This window comes from Dama dama, chromosome 8, assembly GCF_033118175.1.
Source record: "Dama dama isolate Ldn47 chromosome 8, ASM3311817v1, whole genome shotgun sequence".
NCBI classification, from domain to species: domain Eukaryota; kingdom Metazoa; phylum Chordata; class Mammalia; order Artiodactyla; family Cervidae; genus Dama; species Dama dama.
In genome coordinates this window covers 42846135-42865825 of record NC_083688.1, presented here as the reverse complement: position 1 = coordinate 42865825, position 19691 = coordinate 42846135, and the positions used below count along the sequence as shown (strand labels likewise).

Genomic DNA, 19691 nt, shown 5'->3' with positions numbered 1-19691 from the left:
ATATATGTGTTTTCCAGAGGATGATGGAATAAAGTATAGCTATTATTTTTCTTCATTAATTTGTAATCTATATTATATGCTGTTTTAGAAAGTATAATATAGTAATTTATTTTGAAGTTATGAATCTTCTGATATAGTGAGACTATAGTAGTACTGTCCCTCAGATATATAGCAAAAAAAAAAATTCACTTCTGTAAGGCATCTCTCTGTTATATGTATGTTTCAGTCACCAAGCTGGTGTAGCTTGATGTGTCATAGTTCCCATATTTGTTTCAAATCTATCAAGGATAAGAACATTTGTTTTTCCTCTGAAGGAATTCAGTAAGTTTTTAATAAGATAGCTAAATAAATACTAATTACTACTTAAATGTTTTGCTAGTTTTTAGTGAAATTTCCATTTTGGAGTTGAAGGACTAGTAGGAGTTCATTTAATATTGCTGTTATGTTATTACCTTGAAGACACTGTTTCCGCCTCCACACCCACAGAGCCCACCTAGCTTTCTATCTAAACTGAAATGTTTCAGATTCTAGAACTAAATGGCCAACACCTGGGCACATTCCTTGTTGTTAGTAGGTAGTTTATCAAACTTCAAAATTCTGGACTAGTTTATAATTTGTTGTTGTCCAGTCACTAAGTAATGTCTGACTCTTTGTGACCCCATGGACTGCAGCATGCCAGCCTTCTCTGGTCTTCACTATCTCCTGGAATTTGCTCAGATTCATGTCCATTGAGTGGGTCCGTCTCATCCTCTATCACCCTCTTCTTTTTCCTTCAACCTTTCTCAGCATCAGGGTCTTTTCCAATGAGTCAGTTGTTCTCTTCTAGATTATAATACTTCTAAGCAATAACCCCATGCATGAAGAAAGAATTGGGGAAAAAAGTAAAACAACCCTGAAAGATAATCTGTAACTTTTTAACTAGGCAGAAACTTTTCAGATGCTTCCTGTGAACTATCTGGTTTAAGCTGTGAACTGTCACAGTATCACATATGCCTTCCTCTCTAATGGTTAAATAGTAACAGGATCAGTGCAGATTCCAGAGGAAAGAAAGTAAACTCCATCTAATAGTGGGAGTGAGAAAGAATTACAACTATCTTTAATCCACCACACAGAGGCTGCCCTTTGGCCTCGAAGTGTTTACATTTCTTCCGCATGTAAAATGAGCATACTTCCTCTTAAGATCTTCCCACAGTCCTACCTCATTAAGGCAGGGTTCTGCACCTTTTGTAAAGGACCAGGTAGTAAATATTTTTGTTAGCTCTAAGTTTAGTGTGTGTTGAAATTCTGCCATTCTAGTGCAAAAGAAAATGGGATATGGCTGTCTTCTACTAATCTACAGATCTGAATACAAGTAAGGTTTGGCCCACAAGCAGCAGTTTTGCTGATCCCTGCAGAAAGCCATGAGGCCTGAAATCCAGAGTCTTATTAGTCATCTACATCAAATCCATGTGTGCATGAAACTACTCTGGTGTGTCTCCTCTTAGCTCTGAAGTCTGTGAAGTAGATACAAGTTAATCTCCCACGTAGCAACAGTAGTGTAATGAGGACAGGAGAACTATAATAGACACTAACATTCGAAAGGGAGAGAAATCAGAGGCACCTAACTTCTTACTGTGAACTTCTGACTGTTCACAGCAGTTCAGAATTCTAGCCTGGACACGCTCTCAGTTCCTTTATAGCCCACTGCTATTCCATGATAATTGGTTTTCCATGGATCATTTTGTTCCACCCTCAGGCGTTTGGGTTTTTGCTCTGAGTCATTCGTTTCCATAAAAACTGAAACAAAAAATGCTGTTTTTACAAGAGTATCTTTGCCAGCCTCTTTCCTGATCATAGTAAGTTGGAAGCCAGTGGTAAAGAACCCATCTGCCAGTGGAGGAGACTCAAGAAATGTGAGTTTGATCCCGGGGTTGGGAAAATCCCCTGGAGAAGGGTATGGCAACCCACTACAGTATTCTTGCCTGGAAAATCTCATGGACAGATGAGCATGGTGGGCTATGGTCCATAGGGTCACAAAGAGTCAGACACGATTGAGCTACTTAACATGCACATGCACAAGAGTTAATTGCCTGCCTCTTTCCTCATAGTAAGTTGAAAGCCAAAAATCTTCTTATTTTTTGAACAGTTTTTATCTTTCTCAGTTTGAACTAATGCAGTTTCTTTTAAAATGTTGTGGGTTTCTTATAAATCAACTCTGTTGGGCAAAAAACAGTCCACATTACAAGATTGTCCATTATCTCCTTTGAGCTCAGGGGGAGGCTACAATGGGAAAATGTTCTCAACGTTCTAGTTGAATGGGTCTGTGACACACAACCTCAGATCTTTGACATCTCAGTAGATTGTCTTGTAGCCACGCTCTTGATCTCGATGGCTCAGTGGTAAGGAATCTGCCAGCAAGATAGGAGACGCAGGAGACTCGGGGGTTGATCCCTGGATCTGGAAGATCCCCTGAAGGAGGAAATGGCAACCCACTTCTGTATTCTTGCTTGGGAAATCCCATGGACAGAGGGAATTGAATTTCTAGACAACTATTGCAGTAGAAGTTTCACAATGAAAATGTATTCTACAGCTATCATTAATTTTTTTGTTGTTCATATTTGGGCTATTAGAATATATGTTATTTTCTTCACCCAATAGTTAGGAGATATGTATGTAATAAATATTAGTAAATATGATATCTACATTATCCTAGATAGAATATAGTCAATATTTATAATAGATGTTAGATAACATACTTAATGTCATTTTGAGATATTTTTATTTTATTTATAATATTTGTATGTGGAAATGTTTCAAATGCTCTTACTTTTTCAAAGGACCCATGTTTACACTGTAGTCAAAGGTAACTATATTAATGATTAAATTTGTTCTCTTTCTAGGAGTCTGAATATGTTTCTGCTCATCTTCATGAATGGATAGATCTGATTTTTGGCTATAAACAGAGGGGGCCGGCTGCAGTGGAGGCACTCAATGTTTTCTATTACTGTAGTTATGAAGGTATAAGCCTATATACTTTTCCTCTTATATTATGTTGATAGAAAATATTATTAGAAATACCTGACTGTCCAGTGATTAGGAATCTATTCTTCTACTGCAAGGGGCATGAATTTGATCCCTGGTAGGGAAATAAGATCCTGCATGCCACAGGACTCCATCAAAAAAAGGGAAAATATTATTTAATATGTATTTATACATGGTGTTTTAGACATAACTATTTAAGGCGAGAAAGACTACATTTTAAAAATAGTTTTAGGGACTTCCCTGGTGGCCCAGTCGTTGAGAATCCATCTTACAATGCAGGGGGCATGGATTCCATCCCTCGTTGGGGAACTGGGATCCTACATACTGTGGAACAACGGAACCCGCGTGCTGCAACTAGAGGAAGCCTGTGCACCACAATGAAGACCCAGCACAGCCAAAAAATTAAAAATAAATAATTAAAAGAAAACCAACCAACTACTTGTGGGGGGTTATCAAGATGGTGGAGTAGTAGGATGTGAAACTCACTTCCTCCCACAAAAAAAAAAACACAAAAATAAAAAAAAAAAATAGCTTTACTGACCTTTTCTGTTTGAAAAAGTGCTTTTTTTAAACAATAGTTTCATTTATCCCATCTCTAAATTTAAACATCCATTTGACCATGATTTGACTCAAAATATGGAGAATGAAATCTACTTGGCCTCAGTGGAAAGAAAATATAATGAGTTGTCAGCACCAAATCTACTATATATTATCTCTTACCATAGATTCATAGTCAACTTCATCTTAGTTTTAACATAGAAGATTGAACTTCTCTTTAAACTTGAATGGAAAATATCTCCATAAAATATTTTAATCAAATAAATTCTATCTTACATAAGGAATTTGAGATGCTTTAAAGCTAGGAAGAGATGACAGAAATAACCACAATATTTTTCTTGAAGGGACATGTAGAATTTATGAACTATCATGGAATTATTATGTTCCAAATGTGTACTAGAACTTCTGAACAGGTTTTCTTTAGGATGAATGAAAATGAATGTAAAGGTTGAGATAACAAGGCCTCATACGTCTTTTAAGTGTGAGCAACCCCAACCCTTTTGGATAGTAATATCCTTGAGAAGCCTTGGCGAAGCTGCTTCATCTTTATGCTATAAATAGTTGGGTTGAGTACTAGTGGAAATAAGAGGTAAATATTTGCCATTGTTGCTATGTTCGTTGTTTAGTTGGTAAGTTGTATCTGACTCTTGCTATCCCATGGACTATAGCCTGCCAAGCTCCTCTGTCCATGGGATTTTCCAGGCAAGAATACTGGACTGGGTTGCCCTTTCCTTCTCCAGAGTGCTGCTTAAAAAAAAACAATAGTTAGGTACATATATGCAAATCAAATTATAAGGATCAAATATTGGTGGTATTAAATATTTTGATCTCTGGCCATGTGTCCTGTTTGGGCAAGTCTGAATATACAGTATTAAATTGTTAACACACTTTATAGAAGACATTTTAGAATTATGAATGAAATATTTTCCAGTGATAATAAGATGACATTATTTGAGCAAACTGTGGAGATCGTGAAGAATAGAGGAGCCTGGCGTGCTGCAGTCCATGGAGTTGCAAAGTCAGATGTGACTTAGCAACTAAACAACATTCTGATGTCTAACTCAGGATCAAGTGCATTTTCTGAAGGCTTTGAAAGGCTTAAGAAGAATTTCTTCTGTATAATATTTTTGTTTATTTTATTTTTGATTGTGCTGGGTCTTTGTTGCCTCACGTAGTCGTTTTCTAGTTGGTATGAGAGAGGCTGCTCCTCGGACGGTGCACGGGCTTCTCATCGCAGGGGCTTCTCTTGTTGTGGGGCACAGGCTCTGGGCATATGGGCTTTAGCCTTGTGGCACATGGGCTGAGTTGCACCGCTTCATGTGGAATCTTCACAGATCAGGACTAGAACTTATGTCACCTACAGTGGCCGGCGGATTCTTATCCACTGTACTACCAGGGAAGTCCAGGAGTTCTTTTCTAATCCTTCCATTGAGCTAATAGTTGTAAAGATCATGAATGGTATGAAGTTTTGTGAATTGAACAGAGCCCACTTGACTTTCGGTAAATAGACAAGCTTGTTCTGCTTTACCTTACTTGGTTCATTTGGCAACAGTTTTGTAGGGAGGTAGCATAACATGGTGGTTAGGAGCATAGATTTTGAAATCAGACCTTACCTACTTCGGTCAAATACTAGCCATGTAACAATCCCTATTGAGTATGACTTGGTATAATCAGTTTGCCAGAACATCACTTTTCCCAACTTTTATTAAATAGATATTTTATTCGATATTTTATTTATTAGATATTTATTAGATATTTTATTACCTACTTCGGTCAAATACTAGCCATGTAACAATCCCTATTGAGTATGACTTGGTATAATCAGTTTGCCAGAACATCACTTTTCCCAACTTTTATTAGATAGATATTTTATTAGATAGCAGCGTTTTTGTGTGGTTATTACACTTGTTTCAGCTTAACTATCATGAAGAAAGCAATCAGGTGTACAATGAGTATAGTGTGTATTTTTCCAAGAGAAACTTTTATAGACTTTTATAGAGACTTTTATAGTTAACTTTTGTTTAAAACCTTTTTAGTTGTAAATAGTGGGTGGAATTTATTTTTATGCATATTTAATATCTGAAGTGTTACTGATTTTTTTAAAATTTTACTTCTTTCCATTCAGAATATTTTGTTGAAAATATACTAATCAGTCTCTGATATTTTAAACAGTTGTGTGGCTTACTGATTTGTTTTCACTGTTTTGGCTTCTCTTTCTTGGTTTTAGGAGCTGTGGATCTGGATGCCTTAACAGATGAGAAGGAAAGAAAAGCCTTAGAAGGGATGATTAACAATTTTGGACAAACACCTTGTCAACTGTTAAAGGTAAAGCCTAAAAGTTACTAATTACATAAGCCTAGAATTTAATTGCTAAGGGATAGTACTACCAGTATTTTCAATAATTTTATGATTTAAAACTTTATTTCAGAATTATCTAGAATTTGGAAAAAAATTATACTGTGACTAAAAAAAAGTAAATTTAAATGATTCTTCCTATTTTAAATAACAAACTATTACAGTCGAAATCCACATATTCAATCAATTTCTCTTGAGTCACAAAGGATTTATATTTACTCAAAAAGCCAGTCGCCTTTGTTTAGTTACCTCTTGAGAGGAAAAGGTGAGGTTGAAGGCCACTGTCAGGGGAGCTATTATTCCCTTCTTTGTGTAAACGGAGAAGGAGGACTTCCCTGGTGATCCAGTGGTTAAGAATCTACACTGCCAGTGCAGGGGCCACCGGTTCGATCCCTGTTTGTCCACAGAGGGAAAAAAGGAGAGAGAGAGAAGGAAAAAAAATTCTCATAGAAGTTAGTCTAATATTAGTTCACAAAGACATTTTTATCTTTGTTAGTGTGAATTTAGAAATGAAGAATACATAATAATACAACATTTATTAAGTTGATACTGTCCTGTGCTACCACTGTGCTAAGTGATTTACCTAACCCTCACAGTAAATATTCAAAAATTGTCCTTATTTTTTTAGATGATAAAGTTCTATTTCATAGAAATTAATACCTAGCCTTAGAAAAGTCAAGTACTTTTTCCACCTTTACACAGCTAGAATGAGACTGGGGCAGAATTTGGATGCCTGATCATCTAACTCCGAAGTCTTTCTGCCATCCCATGTTCCCTCTGAATTAATAGCTGTGAGCCCCCTTGTTGAACTTGTAGATCATTTTTCCAGTTCTTGTGGTTTGTTGTTTATATCCTAATTATGACATTTTCTGACTTAGTTGTTTATTTATCCATCTGCCTCACTATATTATAGCTATGTTAAAGGCAATAACCTTCTTTTAATCATTTTTGTATTTTTCTTGCATATAATTTGTGTGCAGTAAATATTTGTTGAATTGACATCTCCATAGCTATAATCACAAAGGTATATCTGAATTCTGGCTTATAGATGTACTTTATTAATTCATTGATCAGACTGAGCTTTATAATTGTTACTGTTCATGAGCAACAGTTTATTTGAAGTCTCCAATATTGATCTTTATAGAATATCCATATTTGAAATCGGTGCTTTAAACCTTATCTGCTGACAGTCAGGTAAAAGTAACAGAATAACAGAACACTTGATTGGACTTTGAAATAGATTCTATAGTAATTTTGCAGCATCTTAACTTTTTTTTTTTTTAACAAAGGTAGTGTGAATTAGTTTTTATGATAAAAAAATGTCACTAAAAATCAGTTTTTGATTTCAAATAAAGTGAATACTCACATGGTTAATTGAGAGCTAAATATTGAATTAGAGCTGTCAGGTCTATTTCCCATGATTTAATGTTTTGGAGAACACTCTTGAGAGTCCCCTGGATTGCAAAGCGATCAGACCAGTCAGTCCTATAGGAAATCAGCCCTGACCATTCAGGAAGGACTGATGATAAGGCTGAAACTCCAGTACTTCGGTCACCTGATGCAACGAGTTGACTCATTGGAAAAGACCGTGACGTTGGGAAAGATTGGAGGCAAAAGGAGAGGGAAACGGCAAAGGATGATGTGGTTAGATAGTATCACAGACTCAATGGACATGAATTTGAGCACACTCCAGGAAAAAGTGCTGCAGTCCATGGGGTTGCATAGAGTCAGACACAGCTTAGTGACTGAACAACAGTGATATTTTACAGTAGAGACAGAAGCATCCTCTTTAGATAGAATTCCATTCTGCATTTTACTGTGGCATTGGAATATTAATTTGACTTTTAATTCTCTTATTTAAAAAGGTGATACTGTCTTTTGTTTGTGACATAAAATCTAAGAAATAATAATTTATTTGAAAAGCAATACAGCAATATCTGTAATTCAATTCCAAAAATATGGACATTCAGATCTTATTTCAAGAATTATAAAGATTCACCCATTTTATAAACTTTGACTTTTGAATAATCCATTTAAGTTTACCACTATATATACATCAGCATGTACCATATTTATGATACTCTTCTACATGTTTAAAATCCAAAACTGAATATGATTTAGTTTCTTACTTTAAGATACCTATTGTCTGGTTGGAAAAAACCATAACCAACTATATATAATCCAACATAAAAAGAAATAAGTACTGAATAAAATGCTAAATAATGTACAGAGGAAAATAATGAAAGAATAATTAATTACTTTTGACTTAGAAATTCAAGGGAGGTATCAGTAAGAAAGACTGTAGAAGTAGGGTTTCTCTAGGAATGAAGAGAGCTGAACTCTGCTAAGGAAATTGTCTGAGCAGTTCAAGTTGTCAACAGTGTATACAATATAATCCATTGAAGCTAGAGTCCAGTATGTATGAGGGAATATAGTGAGAGGCGTTTTAATGTAATTATGAATTATTTTTTCTTAATTTTTTTTAAGGAACCACACCCTTCTAGATTATCAGCAGAGGAAGCAGTGCAGAAGCAAGCCAAAACAGACACTTCAACCTTTAACCTATTTCAACACCTCCCTGAACTCAAGTCATTTTTTATAGAGGTAATCTCCAACTTGATAACATCAATGGATTTTCTCTATAACTTCTATACACTTCCACATTCCTTTTATACCTTAATGGAGAGTATAGGTGTTAACTCTTAATCCAAAATAGTAAATAATTTTTCACTTTTATGTTCTTAGAATTTTTTAAACAACCTTGTTGAACGCTTTTGTTTGCTGCTGAACTTTTTCTCCTGGCTTTCTCTCTTCTAGTTTCATATCTTCCTGAAGGAAACGTAAGAAGGAAGGATAATTTGATTTAAATGGCTTCTTGTGTCAGTTGAGATGATACATAGAGGAAATCTAAAATAACTCTTAATTATAGTGTCTATTCATATATAAAACATGGCCCATGAGTCAACTTGTTAACTGCTAATATCAGAAGGAATAGTCAGTGAAGCAAGATAAGTAGTTAATGCAGTTCTTGAAAGAGTATGTTCAAATTCAAATGTTTAAATATACATATTGAGTTACAGTTGATCCTTGAACAACACATGGTTGAACAGTGTGGGTATACTTATAAATGGGTTTTTTTCAATAGTAAGTACTAGAGGTACTACATAATCTCTGGTTGGTTGAATTTGTAGGGCAGAACTGCAGATAAGGAGGAACTGCAGGTACAGAGGGCTGACTATAAATTATATATAATACATAGAGAGTTGGCACCCTGACCCTTGAGTTGCTGAAGGGTCAGCTATTCTTTGAATAGTTCAGAATGTGAATGTTAAATGCGTTCATACCTATAAATGTGGTTAGAACAGATAATATTAACCCTTTTGAAAGAAGAAAAACGATAAAAAGGTATCAAGAATAGATTGAAGATGTACATAGAACGTGCAATAACTCTTATGCAACATAACAGAGGTTGGTAAATGTTTTCTTAAAGGGCCAGATAGTAAATATTTTGGGCTTTGTACCTACATATAATTTGAAGGTACTTAATTTCTTCCGGTAGTGAAATGGGACATGTTTTTCTGTCCCAGGGAAGCTCATTAGCAACTCAGCACCCAACATATTTACTGGGGGCTAGTCACTGAAGTACCCTCTGCCTCAGTTCAGTTCAGTTCAGTCACTCAGTCGTGTCCAACTCTTCGCGACCCCATGAATCGCAGCACACCAGACCTCCCTGTCCATCACCAGCTCCTGGAGTTTACTCAAATTCATGTCCATCAAGTCGGTGATGCCATCCAGCCATCTCATCCTCTGTCGTCCCTTCTCCTCCTGCCCCCAATCCCTCCCAGCGTCAGGGTCTTTTCCAGTGAGTCAACTCTTCACATGAGGTGGCCAAAGTATTGGAGTTTCAGCTTTAGCATCAGTCCTTCCAATGAACACCCAGGACTGATCTCCTTTAGGATGGACTGGTTGGATTTCCTTGTAGTCCAAGGGACTCTCAAGAGTCTTCTCCAACACCACAGTTCAAAAGCATCAATTCTTCAGCGCTCAGCTTTCTTCCCAGTCCAACTCTCACATCCATACATGACCACTGGAAAAACCATAGCCTTGACTAGATGAACCTTTGTTGGCAAAGTAATGTCTCCCCTTTTTAATATGCTATCTAGGTTGGTCATAACTTTCCTTCCAAGGAGTAAGCGTCTTTTGATTTCATGGCTGTAGTCACCATCTGCAGTGATTTTGGAGCCCCCAAAAATAAAGTCTGACACTGTTTCCACTGTTTCCACATCTATTTGCCATGAAGTGATGAGACCAGATGCCATGATCTTAGTTTTCTGAATGTTGAGCTTTAAGCCACCTTTTTCACTCTCCTCTTTCACTTTGATCAAGAGGCTCTTTAGTTCCTCTTCACTTTCTGCCATAAGGGTGGTGTCATCTGCATATCTGAGGTTATTGATATTTCTCCCGGCAATCTTGATTCCAGCTTGTGCTTCTTCCAGCCAGCGTTTCTCATGATGTACTCTGCATGTAAGTTAAATAAGCAGGGTGACAATATACAGCCTTGATGTACTCCTTTTCCTATTTGGAACCAGTCTGTTGTTCCATGTCCATTTCTAACTGTTGCTTCCTGACCTGCATACAGGTTTCTCAAGAGGCAGGTCAGGTGGTCTGGCATTCCCATCTCTTTCAGAATTTTCCACAGTTTCTTGTGATCCACACAGTCAAAGGCTTTGGCATAGTCAATAAAGCAGAAATAGATGTTTTTCTGGAACTCTCTTGCTTTTTCGATGATCCAGCGGATGTTGGCAATTTGATCTCTGGTTCCTCTGCCTTTTCTAAAACCAGCCTGAACATCTAGAAGTTCATGGTTCATGTATTGCTGAAGCCTGGCTTGGAGAATTTTGAGCAGTACTTCACTAGCGTTCAAGATGAGTGCAATTGTGCAGTAGTTTGAGCATTCTTTGGGATTGGAATGAAAATTGACCTTTTCCAGTCCAGTGGCCACTGCTGAGTTTTCCAAATTTGCTGGCATATTGAGTGCAGCACTTTCACAGCATCATCTTTCAGGATTTGAAATATCTCAACTGGAATTCCATCACCTCCACTTCTGCCTAGCACATTCCAAATTCTAGACTCCACAAAGAAAAGCAGGTATTTAGATGATTGTCTGCACAAACAGTCTAGACATAGTGGGCCATGTGCATCATTGAAGACAAGTTTTATATCCGTGTAAGGAAATCTTTGCCTGCCAAGTTCCCTGATGCCAGCTGATGGCCAACCTTGGAAACAGCCTTCCTAAGGAGAGCAGTCTCAATTCTGCTATTTTATCTTTTTACTATACATAGAGTATCCCATAAATTCCTGTTTGACCCCTAAATTGATGGACATGTAAGCCTATATTTATTATGTAATTCTGATAAGTATTTTCACTGCGTCTAATCACTTATGGAATTTTTACAGTGTAATACATTCTGGGTTCTATCTGCAGTGTAGTGGCATTTGCCCCTCTCTGCACCCAAGTTACATGGTAGCTTTCCTAGGGCCGGTATCTGGATTAGGATAAAGAATGCAATTGATATCCTTGCGTACCAGTAATTGTTAATCCCTTTTCATCATCGTACAAGAAGGTGTTTCCCACTCACTCATACAAAAAGAGAAGGCCTCTCTTAGGTCTCTTCATAGGTGTTAAAATGGTGAAGAAAATTGATGTAGCAGTGAAAGCAAGAGCTTATTAAATGGATTCCTTCAGATTTCATTTCCATTTATGCTTGTTGAAATGTCAGTCATCTTCTCTTGATTAATTCACAGTATGAAGAGAAAAGATATATTCTAACTTCATATCATTATAATTAATTATTTAGTTCATATAAAACTCTTAGAAAAGCACCTGGCATGTAGTTTGTACCTAGTAATATTAGGTTATAATTTACCTCATAAATGTTGACTGTAATTTATTAACTATTGTCACATCAAGAAACTTACTTCAAATCCTTAAAATAATGGTAATAATGTGATAAAATAATAAAATGATGTTTTCCAAGGAGTGTCTTTATTTTCTGGTTCTTTTGTTGTGGCTTTTGTTGTGGCTCCTCAGGTAATGGAACAGATCTATTTTTTGAAAGATAAACCCAAAAGGAAAAGTCTATAATATATAACTAGTTTTTCCATTTCACTCATTTGAGTAATGTTTTCTTATAAAGTCTATATTTTCCACTTTATATTTATGTCAGTATGCCTGGGAAAAAGAAAGATTCTAAATCATTGGCTGTTTTAGATGGTTGACACTCCTTGAAATCTATATCCTTGTTTAATAGCAGGGTAGTGGAATACAAGAAGGTGATGGATTTCAGAACTGTCAAGGATGCCATTATATAAAATTCCTTTCTTGTATTTTAAATTAACTGGTAATATGTTTTGGATAGAGTAAAATGCTATATTATAGGGTTTATCTTTATTTAAAGAAATAAAAGTTTTCAATAATTTGTATCTAATAAAGATATAGAGGAACCAGCCACTAAAACCTCTGTCCTTTATTTTACAGGGAATTAGTGATGGTATTCCACTAGTAAAGGCAATTGTTCCCAAAAATCAGTCTCGTTCTTTTATGTCACAAGGAAGTCCTGAGTTACTGGTAAGTTGGTTTATACCTTTTTCACACTGCCATGTCTATATCCATTAGAACTTACTGAAAAAATTGAGAAAATAAAATTTTTTAAAAGTCTTTTAAAAAATTAATAGAAAAGGGAAATCCGTAGCCATCCAGTGGTTAGTGTTTTGTGCTTCCACTGCATGGGGGATGGGTTTCATCCCCAGTTGCCTGGTTGGAGAACCAAGATCCCACATGCTGCTGAACATGACCAAAAAAAGAAAAAAAAGATAAAATTTTTATAGAATTGATTTGACCAAGTATAAAAATGTATCTTTTATTTACATAGCTTTTAAGTAGTTCTGTAATTCTAAAGTTATTTTGGAATAATACATATGTGAAAATACCAGGAAATTTTGTATAAGAAAAGTATGCTATAGCATCTTATTAGATATTAAAATTTATCATAAAGCAGTGAAAATGAGATATAATACAAAATTGATAAAGGTCCGATCACCTGCAGGACATATTAGTGAGTATGTGAATTTTGTCATTTAATTCACCTAACAATCCTGTGAGATAGGCACGATTATTATTTCCCTTTTACAAATGAGGATTAAATCTCAGAAGTCACTTGCTCAGAGTCACAAAGCTAGCAAGTAAGGGATCTGGGACCCTAGCAAGTTGACCAAACATAGGTCTGTCTTATTTTACCACTTAGAGATGATAAGAATTTGAGCATAGCACAGTGAACAGTAGAGATTCCAGAGTTAGACCTATTTTTCTAATTATGCTTATTGTGTGTTTGCTTAGATAAAACATCTTCAAAGATTATCAAAAATAATAAGTACTTTTTTTAAGTGGCAGAATTCTTAAAGTTATCTGAATTTTTTTTTTTTTTTTGGAAGTCTGTCACTTTTATCAAAGGGGAGAAAAACTTTCCATTTTTTAATGTAAATATTTACTATTACTGTCCCTCATAAAAGGAGGCCTCTTTAACAATTCTTCATAAATTCTGCTTACAATTTATGTTCTAAATGAGAAGTATTTTATTTTTGTGTTAAGACTTGATCCTTAATTTCTTCTGACTGCCAACTAATAGATGCTAGTATTTAAGGAAAATAATCTTACTAAAGGAGGATACATTGGGATAACTTTTTGTAGTAGGGTAACAATGAGCTTTTTAACCATTTGAATTATTTTAAGACTTTTTTAATGAGTCTCATGTTTTAAGTACATAATCCTGCACTATTCCCTAAATGACGAATGCTAATAACATCATATGGGCATTTAGTTATTTTGTGTTGCTTTCTTTAATCTTTTCATTTAAGGTTTGTCCTCATGTGTTTCTTTTCCAGATAACAGTAAGCATGAATTACATTATTGGAACCCATGGATGGCTGCCATATGACAGAAACATTTCTAATTACTTTACATTCATCAGGGATCAAACTGTGACAAATCCTAAGTAAGTAAATGGACATTTAAAACAAAACAGGTACCTTTAGTATCTTATTGCCAGGAAAAGCAAATAGATTAAAATTTCCAACTCCCAAGTTTTCTATTCCTGACATCCCTTTATCTTGTCTTTATCCTTTGAGGCTATTTACAGAATTGACAGTCTTACTAAATTGGTTGTGAAAGTCAAGATTTAAATCTTTTTCACGCCTTCACCAATCCCACTTCCTTTACACTTAATCCTTGAGACTATATTGTTATATATATTTTTGTTTAATTAGTTAATATTAATAAGATTAATGTATCTTCTGAATGTATCATTTATTAATAGATATTTCAAATTGAACATTTCAACAGAAATATTTTTTATTTCTTTTGGGCGAGATTAAAAAAATCATTGATATCAGTCTAAATGATCTTTTACAGAAGCGTCTAATATTTAATTGTGTTTACAGAACTCAGCGTAGTATGAATGGCCCTTTTGCTCCAGGGCTGGAGATCACTTCTAAGCTATTTATAGTATCACATGATGCGAAGTTGCTTTTTAGTGCTGGACACTGGGATAATAGCATTCAAGTGATGTCACTTACAAAAGGCAAACTTGTTTCACACAATATCAGACATATGGGTAAGCATTAACTCCCCCCACCCAAATTTTTGTTTTTGATTTCTAACCATAATAGTAGTATGTGCCTCTTATATTATAAAAGGCATGAATTTTACCTTTGAAATTGAGTGAACTTTTTGATAAGAGTGTTATGAATATTCTTTAAGAGTGTCTAATGTATTTTGGGTATACTAAACATCATATAAATTAAATACAGCTTCACAGTATTAGAAAGATGCTAGGGTAAGTCTTTGAAAAAATTGGTTGATAGAATAAGAATTTTATGACAAAATGGTAAAAAAAAAACCTCTCATAGTTGAATAAGAAGTCACCTGTTCTATTACTTTGTTAGTGGTAAAGCATGAGAGAGGCAAAATTGTTGAATATAGCTTAATCTGGTGCTTCCTAATATCTCAATCTTTTCAACGTAAGGATAAATCATTGAGTAGATTTTTTTCCCCCCCAATAAAGCTGTTAAGAAAGGGAAATAGAGTCAGCTACTAATTCCATACCAGTGACTTCCAAGATGTTGCTTAGCTCGGGTTTTTTCAGTTTAGGAAAAATATATTTTATATTGTGAACTTATGGTGTAATATGTACTATTTTGGTTAGGGACACATATTCAGTAGGATTGTAGTTCTGGTAGTAGTAGCAGGTAAATGGAGATGAGAGAGTGAGGGACAGAGGAGAGTATCAAAGTAAGTGGGGATTCATTTAAAACTACTTAAACTCACGGCAAGCTTCTGACAGGCATACCTTGCCTTATGTCTAGTCGCCACCCTTGAAGAAGGGTGGCCGCAAAGAAGGCTCTCCTGTGTGATTTGAGTGACATCCTTTCCTGTGTCACTCTTTCCCAGCGCTTTTCCAGTGGCATCCCTACATTTCTCCCTGCTAGAGCAACTGATTTAGTGGTAGTTTGAACATAACCTAAAATTGCCCCTGTATTTCTGTTCCAGTCAAACTATGCCATTTCATTTTCTTTTTTTTTTACATTCTTTTTTCTTACAGATATTGTGACTTGTTTAGCTACAGATTACTGTGGAATACATTTGATTTCTGGTTCCAGAGATACTACATGTATGATATGGCAGATTACCCAACAGGTAGTCACACATTTAAATAGTCTGGGTTTAGATCAGAAATTCTCCCTGGGGATAGATACTACTGAGATGTCTTAATACACAATGACTTTTTCTCTGACATTGAATGATTATTTGAGCTCCTTTGCCCTCTTTTACCCCTCATTCTGTTCTGTCTTAATCACCACTTTTTTTCTAGGTTTATTGTCCTGATTCATGACCTTATCTTGTATTACTTTCCAAAGATAGCTCCTTGTTAACTTCTTCTAGAAAAATGGTTATTTTTCTTGTCTTTGTTTACATAATATTCCTATTTTCCTTTCAAGTGGAAAAACTAGAAACTATAAATTTAGAATTTTCATCAACCATGTTGAGTACTCTCATGATAATGTTGATGCAAGGAAGTGTCTTTCTCTTTATGGCTTCTGGATTTTCTTCCTTGCTTAGAAAAATAAACAGGCTTTCTCTCCAAATTTATGAAAATATCTAAAATATTTCTTCTAATACTTTTCTTATTTTTTTACATTTCGATCTTTATTTCTAATGTTTATAATATAGAATATTTAATATTATATGTATTATTTATATATATACATTATATATATTATATAACAATATAGAATATAAAAATACATGCTTTTATTTATGAGTAGAAGGTCATTTATGCCAACACAAATGATTACCCACTGAATTGAATCTTTTTCTAGATTTTCCTCTCTTCTATATCTATTCTGTGTCAACATCAAAATGACTTTATTTTAGTAGTTTTAATATTTGGTAAGGCAAATCTCTCACTGTGTTTCCTTTATTAAAGATTCTCAGCTATTCTTTTATAAGTTTTTATTCTTCCATATGAACTTTAAAAATATTTTAACTGTCCTCAAAAAATTTCATTTTAGTCTTAATGAAATTATATTTAATTTTTCTATTAATTTAGTGTGGATTGCCATTTTATAATTATTCATATCACAAAAGAGGAAATGTCTTTCTGTATTTGTTTCAGGTCTTTTTTCAATGTCCTTTGGTAAAATTTTTTAATAATTTTTCCCCCATTTAGGTCCTGTACTTGTTATGTTTACTTTTAACTATCGTTTTTTATGACTGCTTCAGTGGAATTTTAAAAATCGTTTTTATTTTTAACTGACTACTGCTAAAGAAGTTATTGATTTTTATACAGTTATCTTGTACCTAGTCAGTTTACCAAATCCTTTTATCTAACTCAAAATTATTAGTATTTCTTGAATTTTCTGAAAACAGGGTAAATACACATTCATGTGATCTGAAAATAATGGTAATTTTCTTTACTTTTTCTGATATACTAATTACTTCATTTCCTTACACTATTACATTGTTAGTGAATACAATACAGCACAAAAATTATAGTGAGCATTCCTGTCTTAATATCTGATTTTGATGAACTTGCCTTCACTGTTGTACCATTTAGTATACTGTTTGCTGTTAGGTTTCACTAGCTGTGGGTTTTTTTATACTTCAGTAGTTACCTTCTTTCTTTTTTTCTTTTTTTTGGTAACTTTTTAGTTTTAACAAAATTTCAGTTTACAGAAAAGATATACAGGTAGTACATTTTTGCCTTTGCCTTAGCATTCTCTCCCTATCTTTTTCCCCTATCTTATTTTTTTTTCCTGAACATTTTAAAAGCTGGAGACTTTATGTTCCTTTACACCTAAACACACCAGTGTGTATTTTCTAAGAACAAACACTTTCTTATATATAACCACAGTGCTGTTATCAAAACTAAAACACTGAACATTTATATAATAACTTTATCTGATCTGCAGTCCATGTTCTAATTTTGTTAGTAGTCCTAATCATGTTCTTTTCAGCTATTTTTCCCAGTTTCTCTTCCTTTTTTAATGTATAACTTTTTCTTTTACTTTTAAAAAAAAATAATGTATTATGTTGGGAAATGTCCTAGTTTTGCACCATCCTTGAATTTCTATAATAAACCCATATACTTCATACTGTCTTGTTATATTTTACAGCAAGATTTTCTTTGCTAGTACTTTATTTTTCTACTTATATGTGAAAGAAATCTGTTTTTGTTCTATCTTTGCATGTTTAGCATTGGGATATACAACTTTCATAAAATGAATTTGGGAAGAGTCCATCTTCTTTAAATAATATAGGAATTATTTGACTTTTAAAAATTAGATGGAGTACACTAAGCACTCAGACTGATACTCTTAGAGGAAGACAGATATGACCCAAGTAATAGAGTGTCAGGGAGAATTCATCTACATTGTGTAACAGAGGTAGAAAGTCTGGACATTTATCCATGGTAATCATAAATCAAACACCATGGCAAGTACTCAAGCATTCTGTATCATAGAAAGTACTGTACCACACAAAGCATGCTACAAACAGATAAAGAAAATAACTCATATGCAGAGAGATTGCCTGTAATAAGTTGTGCTATTAGAGGAATAGAATAATAATATTAACTGAACAAAATAGGACCTCAAAGATGAAATTATAAACTAGCATAATAAAATGAAAGGGAGATTGCAGAAGAATCAAACTGAGATTAAAATAAATACCATTGCAATTATAAATAAACCCAAAGCAGAAAAAGCAAAGAACAAATTTAATGTGACTGAAAAATCAAATTATTAGCATGGAAGAAAGATTTAAGGTAATCAAAGTAAATAGAAACAACAAAAGCAATTAGAAAAAGAATGATAGTTCTAGAAATCAAAGACAAGCCAGCATAAAGATAATTGATGTCCCTGAAATAGGACTGCAATAAATAAAAAAGAAAGTATTCAGAGATGTAATAGAAAAGGTTTCTTTGAAGTAATGCATGCATGCTAAGTCGCTTCAGTTGTGTCCAACTCTGTGCGACCCCATGGACAGCAGGCTCCTCCAGCCACAGGATTCTCCAGGCAAGAATACTGGAGTGGGTTGCCATTTCCTTCTCCCCCAAAGGAAGAATAATTCTGTAAAGGGCGAACAATACACTTGTCTTAAAATTAATCCAAAGCAATCAACTTTGAAACTCTTCATATTATTAATATATTTTTGAGGTTGAAAAGATTGAGAACCATTTGAGACTCCAAGGAGAAACCCAAGAACAAGTACTTCTGAAAACAGACTTAGTGATAAGAGCTAGTTGCAGTGTTGGTTTGTGACTAGACAGTTAAAATACAATATAACTTTTTTTTTTATAGAAAATAGTGTACAAGAGAGTGACCTTTGTTTCTCTGTGTTTATGTTAGGGAGGTGTTCCCGTGGGCCTGGCATCCAAACCCTTTCAGATTCTGTATGGACACTCTGATGAGGTGCTGAGCGTCGCCATCAGCACCGAGCTAGACATGGCAGTGTCAGGATCACGGGTAAGACTGTACCTGTAAAAATACTGGTTTTTTTAATGCAAATTCAGAAACAATATTTATGTTTCATAGGAGAACTGGTGAAAGCATAGAAATGTTATGCTAAGTTTGTCCAGGACTTTGCAGAAGCAGAAGAATACAGCAAGAAAAAATTTAAAGAGACTGGATTCTATTTGTGGATTTTACAGGTCTTATTAGTTAAAAGAAGGCCATTTTATGAAATAAAATACCATTTGAAATTTCAAGATTGGAATTTTTCCTAAAGTACATGTATTATTCCTTGATGGAATAATCATTTTCTCAGGTCCTTTCCCGTATTTCTTTCTCTTGCTCAGTTTTTTTCTTTTTATGTTTTTATTTTCTAATATTTTCTGTGTGTAGGATGGCACTGTGATTATACATACCATTCAGAAGGGTCAGTACATGCGGACTTTACGACCACCTTGTGAGAGTTCTCTGCTCCTGACCATTCCCAATTTGGCTGTGTCTTGGGAAGGACATGTTGTCATCTACTCCAGCATTGAAGAAAGTACCACTGTCAAGGTATATAACACTTTCATGCAGTATGGCTAGACCATTAATGAGATTGGCTTCTCCTTTCCACATTGTATACATTGTGTACATATGGGGCATTTTGAAGAAGGAAGGAGCTGCTGCTGCTGCTAAGTCACTTCAGTCAT

The 19691-nt window shown here is 34.6% G+C and overlaps 1 protein-coding gene across 7 annotated transcripts in view; it reads left to right on the top strand.

Moving 5' to 3' along the window:
- The window catches only part of NBEAL1 (neurobeachin like 1), a 166285-nt gene that overhangs the window by 132749 nt on the left and 13845 nt on the right, over window positions 1-19691 (top strand). For all 7 annotated transcript variants that reach the window (XM_061148972.1, XM_061148970.1, XM_061148969.1 and 4 more), the window contains 9 exons: window positions 2880-2997; window positions 5807-5904; window positions 8422-8538; window positions 12473-12562; window positions 13876-13985; window positions 14431-14603; window positions 15591-15685; window positions 18898-19014; window positions 19393-19554. In XM_061148972.1, the coding sequence (XP_061004955.1) occupies window positions 2880-2997; window positions 5807-5904; window positions 8422-8538; window positions 12473-12562; window positions 13876-13985; window positions 14431-14603; window positions 15591-15685; window positions 18898-19014; window positions 19393-19554 (1080 nt within the window). The remainder of the gene's footprint in view (window positions 1-2879; window positions 2998-5806; window positions 5905-8421; window positions 8539-12472; window positions 12563-13875; window positions 13986-14430; window positions 14604-15590; window positions 15686-18897; window positions 19015-19392; window positions 19555-19691) is intronic.